The sequence below is a fragment of the Lonchura striata genome, chromosome 8 (assembly GCF_050655825.1).
Source record: "Lonchura striata isolate lonStrDom1 chromosome 8, ASM5065582v1, whole genome shotgun sequence".
NCBI classification, from domain to species: Eukaryota; Metazoa; Chordata; class Aves; order Passeriformes; family Estrildidae; genus Lonchura; species Lonchura striata.
The window spans coordinates 14,873,120-14,885,568 of record NC_140710.1 but is presented as its reverse complement, the minus strand read 5'-3'; the positions used below and the strand labels follow the sequence as shown (position 1 = coordinate 14,885,568).

At 38.0% G+C, this 12,449-nt stretch overlaps 1 protein-coding gene across 1 annotated transcript in view; it reads left to right on the top strand.

The window, feature by feature from the left end:
• The window catches only part of COL24A1 (collagen type XXIV alpha 1 chain), a 117,320-nt gene that overhangs the window by 54,562 nt on the left and 50,309 nt on the right, over positions 1 to 12,449 (top strand). Inside the window, exons 21-24 of the mRNA XM_021526749.3 lie at positions 2,552 to 2,605; positions 3,327 to 3,371; positions 8,807 to 8,860; positions 9,894 to 9,938. Of these exons, the coding sequence (XP_021382424.3) occupies positions 2,552 to 2,605; positions 3,327 to 3,371; positions 8,807 to 8,860; positions 9,894 to 9,938 (198 nt within the window). The remainder of the gene's footprint in view (positions 1 to 2,551; positions 2,606 to 3,326; positions 3,372 to 8,806; positions 8,861 to 9,893; positions 9,939 to 12,449) is intronic.

Genomic DNA, 12,449 nt, shown 5'->3' with positions numbered 1-12,449 from the left:
AGACTCTGTCTAGGGAAAATACTAGAAGAGAAATATAACAATTCTTGAGCTGTAGTTCAGATTTAATTGTCCAAGATTATACATGAATGGCATAACAGATCTAATCCCTGCTGCTCAGTTTCTTCAGTGAGATTGATTTGTTGCATGTGATATCAGAGGAGTTTCTGTTAGAATTCTGTTGATTTTTAATATATATGTTACAGATTTGTTGCCTTTTCACAGATTCCAGAGGAAAAAAGTTACTAAGAGGTGAACTATAAAGTTTGAGACTCCATGTTCCTTTGATACAGAAATTACACAGCTGAACCAGATTCAGTGCTCTGCAGCACATTTGGCATTAGAGACAAGAAGCTTAAACAGCCTGCCCTAGTCAGGGAGAACTGATGGCTTACATTTGAAAAGAAGGATTACCAAACTGGAAAAACTCTTATACTGCTCCCAGTACTGAGGGAGAAGGTCTGCTTAATTTTGGAAATGTTTGGCTTTTGGGATTCCCAGCTGCCTTGAGTTGACTAAAATTTTCCTCCAGCTTTTATTTTTAGAAAACTGTTCTCACTATGCTGCTATTTTCCTCATGTTTTTGTTTATGCTTCCTCAGAAGCAATACCTATTTTAAAAGCCAAGAAAGCAGGGTAAGCTTTATTTTTTAGCAGTTGGTGTGGGATAAATTCAACTTCTTGGACATTTAAGCTCTATTGAGTGTGATCAGCTGTCTCTAATTGCCAGTAGAAGTTCTGAATTGTAAATTTTCCCCAAATTAGTGAAATAATCATCAAATCTGATGTTTCTAAATCAATGTTCAAGGGATTTATTATGTAATTTGGTCTACAGGACATTACTCAGCTTGGAAACAATATTTTAGAAGGTGTTAATCTTGATCCACCACTTATTAAAAAAAATAGCAAAATGCTTTTTTATTTAATAAAAAGGAATAAGAATGATTTTAAGAAGTTCTGAAATAACTTTGTTCATCCCCTATGTTATTCTTTGGAAGTATTTATGCTCTCTAACCAAGAAAAGTGAGAGGAAAACATGGCCAGAATATGCTGACTACACTGTAGTTTTCCCAGCAATGTGTGTTGCACCATGGAAGAACCTAAGAGCTTCCTTCCCCTGTTAACTCATGTTTGTTTGTGTAACACATTTTAATAAAGTGATTATTTAGAGTTTCACCTCTGGGAAGTTATGGATGTGAAATTACAGGATACCCCATTTGCTGACTCTCATTTTTTTTCCAGACACTTTGGCACACATGTATTGACTACCTTCATTTTCTCGTTTTGTCTGAAAACCCAAGGAGGAGATGGAAATGTCATTTAGTATTAATATTAAGTTTACAATCTGGAGTTGTTTTCTGGATTCAGTTCAGTGCAGTGGAAGGGTGTGTACAGTAGCAGGGCTGCTGCCCTTTCCACTGTGCAGTTACACTGCACTGAAATCCTTATCTCCTAATGGGCTTTGCTGTTAGAATAAAACAACAGTTACACCAATGAGAAAATGTCATTACTAACCATAGGAGAATATCTAGTTATTACTAGATATATTTAGAATTACTTATCTAGTAGTATTTTAATTACTGCCAAAAACCCTGCTGTCAGTTCTTTGGTGGTATGCCAACCAGCACTCCACCCCAGTCCTTCCCAGACTGAGGGGCTGTCCTGTTCCATTTTTGTCTTCCATTTTACTTTGCCTGCTGAGTAAATTGTTACTGGACCAATGTCTAGACTTCAGCTTCATTAATAAGTTCAGCTTCATTAATAAGTTAATAAGGCTTTCCATCATTGCTTTCCTCAGAGGATAATCATATCTCTCCTAAACGGCAACTTCTTTGTTTTGTTGCTTTATCTGATAATATTACACTTAGGTTTCCCAGAACATTAATATGTTTGCACTTTTTTTTTTTTGCTGTTCTATGCCAGGTCAAGTGTTTTTCCCAATTATCCCATTGCAATTGGGGTGCCTCAGGCTTTTGATACACTGCTAGCTGCAAAGTCTTATCAACAAAGTTTTGAAAACATTGGTGTGAGCTGCCATGAAAACTCCTGGCAGAGGTTAAGGTGCTTTATCTCTGCAGAGCTGATTTACAATCCTAGTGGAAAAGTAAGGGCTGAAAACCACAAGTAGTTTTGGACAAGCTAGTGGTCTAACTTCACTCTGTAGTTTCTTTCCATCACAATGTTGTCTACACATGTTATTCTAAAGACTGCCCTAATACAAGGTCTGCACACTGATGATGCTTTAATCTTACTAAGGTAGTGTGCTTTACCTCTTCCAAAAGAGAGAAGTTGTTCTATCGTGTTCAAATATTTTATTTCCTTCTCACAACATAAAAAGAATAATGCTTCAGCAAAATCTATGTAGAAGTTTTTATGATGCTTGGTTTTCAGCATCTTTGCCTGGCTTTCTATGGGAAATACTATGAACAGTGGTAAGAAATCAGGTCTGCTACCTCAGTTTTGGATTTTAGTCCAGGTTTGTAAGAGGAAGAGAAACTTGACCAACATGACTGTCAGTTAATGTAAATTCTCCCTGTGTTTGTTTGGATGTTTAGGGAGCTCTGGGTGACCGAGGGCCTCCAGGGCCACAGGGCCCCAAAGGAGTTGAGGTAAGATGAAAAAATGATCCAATTAAGAGATTGTGTTTCAAAGTTGTGAGGGGTTAAGAGAGTTAGACAACAATGGTTAGATGTGTATGGTGTTGTCAAGCAAAATTTGAAGCTTCTTTTGCATTTTGGCAAGTGTTTTGAAAATTTTTAGCAGCCTGATGGGGATATGCATCCATTATGTGGTTTATTTTAATTTCAGTGGAATCTCAGATGATATATGTCCATAGCTGTATGTGCTTATTTTAGTTAAACTGGGGAGATGGGAGGAAAGGGGGTTAGCTGTATGGAAATAGAAAGCATATACCAATTTAATTACAGTGTCCTAGATACTCTTAAGTAAACACTTAGAGCCCTATTAACCAAAAGGAGAGAAAGGCAGTTCCTCAACTTATAGATTCATCAAGTGTTCTTAATTCATCATCATAAAAACTAAAGCTTATATCTTATATGCTAAAAATAGCATTAAAAATAATTGAGTTGGTGATTCTGAAGATAGCTCTCTAGACTTCTAAGTAGCTAATTGATGGGCTTCTGTGGCAGATACTGAGTGAAAGCTAACAGTGGCTAAATAGTCTGTTTCCAGGTGTTTCTATCAGATTTGGACTCAGATAAACACACATGAAATTTAGGATGATGTAATAAATACAAACAGTTATCTGCAGACTATCTTTTTTAAAACTAGTCTTGTCATCAAGATCATTGAAGTCCTGATTTCTTTTAGGGAGAAGTCGGACCAGCGGGACCTATTGGAGGAGTCGGCCCAAGAGTAAGTATGAGGAATTTTGGTAGGGCAGGCTGTTTTTCAGTAGGGATACTGCTTTGAGATGGGAGTTTGCTGTGAGGAGTGATTGTGATAAAATGGCATCTCCTGATTGAATGTGTGTTTTTCCTCAGAACGTGCTCAAAGCAGAGCTGGGAGGGGAAATTATTTTCCATACAAAGGGTTTGAAAGGAAATTACTGCTATAGTGCACAAAATATAGTGTTCCTCTGAGAGAGATGAAACTGCCATGCACCTCCTAGGGACTGAACCAGCTGATATATCAAAATATTTCAACTGGGGAAGAACTTACTCAGCTCACAGGGAGAAATATAAAGGATGTATGCTTTAAGAATCTACCAGAGACCTGGCAGATAGTTACTGAAAACAATACAGCTGGAAGGTCACAATGCTGTTTATGCTGACATGTTTTAAAAGATAGCAGTTTAAAACTACCATCCAATTTTTTGTTAGTTATAAAAATATACTATTGTCTAAGAGTATTTCAGTAAACTTGGAGCTTATTTTTAGAAAATTTCTAGGCTAAAATGGATACTAACCTGCTCTAGGAATTACAGAAGCATTTCTAAGTTTATTGAATGGAATTTGATTGTCTGCCTTTACATGATTTGATTATGTGTGGTAATCACTGACTTGGCTTTCATTCTGGATGACTTCCCATTTCTTGCATGAGTTTGAGTCTTTTCCACTGTTTTCTGCTTTTAGAATGGATATATGCCTATGTCCTTTTTCCTGTTCAGTAGCTAGTCAAAGCTGGGAATTTGCTTTCTGTTAAAAATTATATTAAAATATTTATTTGCCACATAGATTAGGTGTTAAGACAAACAAACCCATACCAAAACAAAAAAAGGCAAAAGACCAAACACGAAACCTTCCCACAGAAGTCTCTTTGTTTTTCAACTGAGGAAAACATGCAAAAAATTAAACAGAATTTCAAAACATTCTCTAACTTTATTTCAATATTGAGTTTAATCTGTCTGAGCTTCTGCCGAGAGCCTCATGGAAATTTTTATTTTGGCTGCATCGTCCTTTGAGTCTCCTCCTTGGGCAGGGCTTCATGGCTGGATAGCAACTCCCATGTTGTGCTGTGGCAATTGGAAAAGAAGAAGCTGCAGTGGGTGCAATGGGACACCTACCTTCCCATCCTTCACATCACTGGGCACGCACAGGCTGCCATCAGCTGCTGTCAAAGTGACCCAAGAGAAAACTTTTTGTGTAACCTAGCAAACTGAAATATTTTTAATCTATTTTGGGTCAATTTGACCTAAATTATTTAGGTTTTTATTTCTCTCAGTGGGAAATGTGCACACCATTGGCATGTCTTATGGCTCTCTGGTTTTTCTCTCACAAGTTGTTGAGAGTAGAGTATGTGCATCTGAAGGGAGCCCCAGGGCTGCTGGCTCTAGACATTATTTAGTAGCTCACTGGCCAACATCCCCTCCTGAAATGAGAGATGGGGAAAAGGGAATTTTGCTTGATGGACAGCTCTGCCTGTTTTTCCTTCTTGTCCAGGGGCCCAGAGGCTCTTGCCTGGATTCTATGGCTGCTCTTGACTCCAGCTGTTTTACAGCTCCAGGCCAACTTGTTTGTGCTGCTGCTCTGCACTCTGCTTCCACCTCTGCTTGTCCTTGGTGCTTCCCTCCCACGTGTGACACACACTGTGCTTGTGTGGGTGGGAGTCACAACCAGGACTGAAACCTCAGTAGTGCAGCAGGACTGAGTCAGTAAGCTGCTGAACACATCTGTCTTTTTAAATTGTGCTTCCCTGACTGCAATTTGATGCTCATTTGATACACATTGCTTTTGTTTCCATTTTCCATGAAAGGAGTTTTAAGAAGTGGATGTTATATCTGAAAGGAAGCACTACCCCAACTGTGCTGTCACTGCACTAATTAAATAGCCATGGGGGCAGAGCAGGGACCTGCAGAAGTGGTCTGGCCACGCATGGCCCCAAGGCACCATCAGCTGCCAGCTCTGTCTTTAGCTGACAGATGTGTTCAACTTGTGTTTTGCAGCCTCCAGGAGTGGGAATTCTTCATTCTCCTCATCAATTTGCTTCAGTTGTTTGCCTGTTTACAGTCCTTTTTTCTAATGTCTAGCTGTTCTATCTGAAAGCCTTGTGTTTTTCTCACTACAGCCTTGCTTCCTGCCCCACAGACTTTTTTTTGTGGGCATGGTTGAATAGGTTAGTCCTCTTTTCAGCCACTTTTACCTTAATTTTCTGGGGCTTGTCTGAAGTATCCTTGTAGGTGATGTATTGTAAACCTTTCATTATTCTTATGAAACAATATTAGAGCAGATTTCTAGTGCTTCTGGAGTCCTCATCTCTTTTACAATTTCAGATCAAAGTATCCAAGCCCTAGTTCAGGTTTGGGCATGTAGCAAGCTGGTAGCCATAAAATTTCACCTCATTTTTCTTCCTCCTCCCTCACCTGCCCTTGTTTCTACCATTTGCTTTTAAAAACATGAAAGAGACCAAAAGCCCCTGGACCCACCTGACCAATGCTGCCATCAAAATAGATCATCTTCTGCTGGAACAGAAGTGAATATGAACCTGCACAAGGGTTCTTAGTCCCAGCTCAAAAATAAATTTCCAGGTGTCTAAAGCAACTAGAGACAAAACTGAGGATGTTTCCCTGTTTACTCAGGATATATCTCAGTTACAAAGACCTCAGTCTGTGTCAGCTTTGGAAGACGTCTTTGAACTGAATCTAATAGCATCATTTGATGTTTCATTAATTCCTTTCCAAACCTTCCCACCCATTCTATTCCAAAGTCAAATACTTACATGCTCTTAAATTAATCCTTCTACATAAAAAAACCCCTGACTTTTTTGGTGCTTGCTTATTTGTCCTGTGAAAATACAGGAGTTGCCATACTAAAGATGTGACTGTTTATTCAGTGTCCACCCACTTAACCCTCTCTTCTCAATGGCTATCCAAATATTAACACTCTGTCACTGTAGCTCAGCTCAGTCATTGCAAGCATTGGTTCTTTTTAATTTTTTTTTATTTTTTTTTTCTTTTATTTTGGGTCTTCATTACTGGAGAATAAAATGCCTTTAAAAGAGTGGAGATTGTTTCAAACCAGAAAGTAAAAAGGAACTGTTGCAAGTCGATTCCTTTATGAGGTAGATGTGTTAAACTGAAGCTGGAATTTATATAGTCACAAGATTAACAATTTCTCCTGATGATAGTGTAAAATGTTCTCAAGTCTGCCCCACACCCCCAGTGCTGTCTTTTTTGGAAGTGCCTCCCTGTGGGTTGAAGGAATGTAGGAAGCCTATGGAGGGATTGAAATAGAAGTGATAGTGAGAGATGTTTATATTAATATGTACACACCTGTACCTACCAGTTGTGAGGTGAAAGGAAGCGCAGTTGGCTGCTGTTTCCTGAAAGAAAAGGGTAGAACTTGCAGTTAATATTTTAGGAAACAAACATTTCCTTTGGGATTACCCTGCCCTGGAAGAGTAATTTTCTCAGGGGTTTGCAAGTAGAAAAGCAGCCATCCCTACTTTAGCCTTTTGTCAGTAGCTTTTCCCCCATGTGTAAATGTATTGTATTTCTGTTTAAAGCCAAATCCATGTGTTTCAGATTGCTTTTCCAGTTAAATCCACTTGTTCCATTGTCTGATCAACTTCCATCTGTTCTATGTCCTTTGCAGCTAGTGCATAGGCGAGGAATGACAGCCAAGAAACCTTTACGAGCTGTAACTCCAGTTCAGCTCTCATAAGGCTTAAACTTATCAAGGTAGTTAATATGGGCCACTAGTTTCTTTTGATGAATTTAACCTAAAACATTTTTATGTTACCGTCTTGCTGCATAGAAAGACCTTAAGTTTCTTTACAACAATGTAGTCAAACAGTATGTAGTGACCTGCAGAAGCCCATCACTTGTTCTTTGTTAAGCCTTGTGGAAAGACATGACTTGCTTTATCTGGTTCTCTCAGAACTTCTCTTCATGGTCTTTTCTCCCTGCATTCTTGGCTTTACCATATATTAGTCCATTGGCAAAAACAAAAATATGTTCTTAAAGTGATTTTATTTGTTGCAACTTGTTGGGCAGAATGCAATTACTCAAGTAGGCCAAGAGAATGAGAGTAATAGAAAGGGATTAATACAAGAAGTTAATGGAATCTGCTAAGACAATTTCATAAAATTTTAAGCTATATTGAGAATTTCTCAGATGCTCAGAAACTAACATACACATATTCTGAAAGACAGGAGCAGAGCAGCTGAAGCAAAAGAGCCAAGTGAAAAAATGCCATCTCTTTTTAAGAAATGTTTTATTATCTGTTGCTTTAGTTGCTCTTTTCTCAGCTTATGTGGAATGGAAAATTCTTACTATGGACTCTGGTGATTCCAATTATTCAGTTTGCTGGAACAGCAGCTGATAATTTCTTTTTAGGACAAATCTGCATGGTTTTGAAATGGAATCATTAAAATGTTGAATTAATTTTCTTTCTCCAGTTGTCAGCCTCCAGCGATCTCATCAGCAACTTGCTCAAGAGCCAGGTCCAGTCCCCTGGACCTCTGTTGGACCAGGGCCTTTTCCTCAGAGCAGATGGGGAAAGTTTGTCTGGGCAGGGTAGTGCTGTCCAGATAGACAAATGGTTAGGCCATGTTTTATGTTCTAGAGGAAGTAAAGTATACTGGGAGGGAAAGATATTTCTTAAAAGGGAGATATAATTACATTGTAAACATCAAATTGAAAACTAAGGGAGAAAGCTTTCGGGTCTGTGTGCCTTTGTGAGCCTGTGGCAGTGATGACAGAGGGAGGGATGCACGTTGTAAAGTGCTTCAAAGATCCTGTCCCTTTGTGGCCTCCTGCTCTGATGTTGCTGTATTTCTCCTGGCTAACAGGGTTATTACCACAGTGTCACAGCAACAAGATCTGTCAGCAGCAAAATGCTAGCAGAGAGAAATGAGGCTCAAAATCATCAATTTTCTGAATAAGGAGGAGAGGGTCTTTGAGCTGATTTTGTCTGGTTGAGGAAGAACAGTTGTGACACCGGTCCCTGAAGTCTCAGCATCAAAATTTATTAATGTTGAGTCCCTTTTCTGCTAGAATTAACCAGGAGAGAACATTGCCTTGCCTTTTTTTTTTTTCTTTTGTCTCCCTAATACATTTTTTGCACAATGAAATGGAAATGTGTTTCAGTCTTGGATTGTGACAGTTTTTCCTCAGTGTGAACTGCTGTAAGACTTATTACAAATTTTGCTTACTGTTCCAGAATTTGATGGAATATTCAACAGTGTATTTTCAGATACATATTTCCAAATACACTTGCTTAATTTTTTTGTATTAAATATTACTAAACTGTACATTTTAGTGCATGTATTTTGATAAATAGATAAACTGGGATGAAATTACCTTTTTGAAATAAAATATTTACAATATTTTATTCTAATCCTTATTTTAGGGAAAGCCAGGACAGAAAGGTTATGTAGGTGATCCTGGACCAGAAGGTTTAAAGGTAAGTGATGGTTTTACTACGAAATATAATGTATTTGGGACAGAGTTATACACAACTATTTACAGTGACATATTAGTGAAAGCATATGAGCACACATGCTTCCAAAGAATATAAATGTGTATCATACTGATGATTCTGCTTTCTTGCAAGATCCCATTTTGAAAAAGGAGAAAATTGTGCAGCTCTAGGAAACAAGGATGTGTGAGCAAAGACTGCACCTGCTACAATGAAATCAAACACCCTGGGAATGTGAGGATGCCTGGACCAGGGGGCAGCAAGGGACTCAGGGCAGTTCCTACATTGGCAGGATTTTGGAAGTATGAATGGGGATGAGATGAAGTGCTGCAGCTCAAAATAGGAGCTCCTGGCAGCAGAATTTCCCAGTGCTGATCTGCAATCTGTGTAAACAGTATGCAAATAACTGTTCATCAGTTATTAGATAACTGAGATTATTGTCCCAGCCAGAAAATCAATAGTGGTTATACACCCAGCTTCCACCTGCGAAACACACAGCAAAAAGTTCCACTTATGCAACAGTGTAATTTTGGAGAACAGAATTTATTAATACTTAATGATGGTTTTTGGGGAAGGGTGATAAGTTTGTTAAAATGTCATTCAAATGTCAATTTTCCTAATATTTCATAATAAAATTACAGTAATCAATAAAGTGCACAAGCAATATCTACCTTTGAAGCAGTAGTGAAATAGTGAAGGTAATTTGCTGAAATATTTAAATAAAAATAAATAATTAATTTATAGTGTTTGCTAACCTAATGTGTTTTATGAGCACTTAATTGATAGTTTTGATTTTTGCAGGCAAATTCTGAATACATTAGGACATCATTTTACCAAATCAAAAGTAGCCACTGACAAAATTTGTTTTGGTTACTTAATTTTAGCTTTTAAAGTTTTAATTGGCAGATGTAATTTAGAAAATAAAGAGGCCCCTAGGAAAACAGAGGACTTTAATATACACATATGAAAGAAATTACTTTTCTAGTGAACTAGATCATCTGTTTTTTACATTTAACAGGGAGAACAAGGAGACCAAGGAAACCTTGGAAAAACTGGTGAAGCAGTAAGCTTGAATTCTTTCTGGTTTATTTTTTAATTCTGTTTTATTTGAGTGTGAATGAATAATTGATTGCAGACATTGTCTGATGAAGTTTGCCTGTATTTGAAGCTATAGTATGTCAGTTATACCTTTGAAATCTTTAAGATTCATACCATTTAAAGAAATTCCCCATTTTAAGCATTTTCCAAAATTAATTCTTCTTTTCTCCCACTATGTTGTGTGAATCGTGCAGGTGGTTGTAGGGATTTTCCAAGGCACGTTCATGTGAGTGAATAAATGATCCTTTTCCAGTACATCATTTGACAGGCTGCATTTAGCCTGAGATGTATTTTGCAGGCTTGTTCTGTCCATGCTCCATAAAATCACAGAGCTCAAGGTGACCTTGTGGTAACACGTAGTCCATCCTCTTCTGTCTAGGCAGGATCTATTATCTTTGCATAATTTCTGACAAATATTTGTCTAACCAGTTATTAAAAAGTTCCAAGACCAGGGCTTCTCTATTTTTTAAAAAATTCTTTCACTGGTGTAACGTGATTCCTTTCTGCTGGAAACAGCATTTTACATATGGTGGTTGTTATTCTGTGCCTCTTTCATTCTTTCTTTTCAGGCTTAACCGTCCCAATTCAGTCAGCCTGTTTTGTTTTTGAGATAATTTAAGTCACAGTCTAACTCCCCTGTAGTCTGTTTCCAATTCATCCAAACATCTATGACTACTGTCCAAACTGCTAAGAATACTGAGGAAGGAAACATTGCCTCTTACAAGCCTACTTCTTGCATAGATGTGCTGCCTTTTACAGTGGTAAAATCCTATCCTATCCTTAATATTTTAAAGACCTTATCTCTCTCAGATCTTCCACTGCAGGTGCTTTTTTAGTTGTTAGTTTTCCCTGAAACATACAACTTTGGAATTCCCTCTACGTAACTTCATCCCCTGCCCTTCTGTATTTTTAACTTTTGTCTGGCATTTATGAGCGGATGTGAACATGTTGGCCCGTGCTTGAGTTACCCAAATACTGTGGAAAACACAATTAAATTGATTTTCTTTCTAGAGTTAACCTGTGCTGAGCAGACATACCACACCCTGATTTGGGCTTAGTGCTGTACTGCTCACATAAACTCTGTTCACCTTAGCTGGAGGTCAGAGGTAGCTCCCCATTGTCTGCAAAATACCGAGCAGATGCACCTGAGCCACCTCATCAAATGCTTGGTTACTGCAGAAATGTTACAAACTCCTCTTGGTCAGGTCCAGCTCCACTGTGCACTCAGGAGGTTGTGCTCTGGGGAAGGGGACTGAGAAGCTGCAACCTCAGTCTGTTCAAAGTTTCTGCTTACACAGGAACCAACAGTGCCATGAGGTCCCCTTGAAAGTCATCCAGTGTATCTCTAAGGGTGGCTTTTTTTGCATGTGAATTCTGTTTTTCAGCCTGTAGCATGTTAGGGAAAACTGATAGCGTTTACTATATTGTACAGTGTTACATGCACCAAAAACCTCAACAGAAGACAAATACAGGCTCAATCTTAAATCATTACAACAATACTAGTACGTGAAACATTCACAGAAGCTAGTTACTGAACCTTAACTTTCTGGATTTGACATAGAATTTTTTTTGCTCCACAATGAGCTTGAATTCACTGAACAGATTTTCCACAACTCAGATATTTTGTATGAACATAATGTCTTTCACCACTAAAAGAGCTCCATTCTATGTAGTAATTATTAGCTCAAACATAATCAATGATGATACATTGCTGTAATGTTAAATAAAATCATCATAACAGCTACCTGACTATGGTTAGGGTCAAGCTGGAAGAATTAAAAAATATTTTCTATGCCAAACAAGGGGATGTTGCAGCCCTGTTATAATGTTGTAAAGAAAGATAATTATGGCTAATCATTACTTACCATTTCCCACATGTGATATTTGGAGAATTTATGTGTGATTCAGGATGGCACACGATACCTGAAAACCGAAATAGTTTCAAAGTTATTGATTAATATTTCTTATTTTTACCTGTGGATTGTAGAATATCTTCTGATTTATGTACATGTAAATAATCAAATGACCTTCATAGGCCCTTGATCTGTTGTATCTGGCAGCAGAGGACCAATGCCCACTACATGATCTTTAGGGGCATAATATATATTTTGTTGTCATTGAGGCCAGTGGTGAAACACCAAGAGGAGACACAAGCACACTCAACTCTTAGACCTTTCAAAACCCCTTTCTTTCACCTTATTCACCACTGCAATCTGTAACAGTTAAGCTTTTCCAAAAAAAATTGAAAAGTACTAACAGGAAGATGATGGTTTTTCTCATATGCATAAAATGTTTTTACAGACATGAGTCCTGATGCAAAATATTCACTTCTGTATGCTTTGGACACACACTTTGCTTCCAGCTTCTAAGCAGCTTCTGTTTGTAACAAATAATTTCTCTTTCCCTTGGTGTGCACATGGAGTATGGATTTCTTAATTCACAGATAAATCCACTCCCTGCTATTCAGTATTGGCTC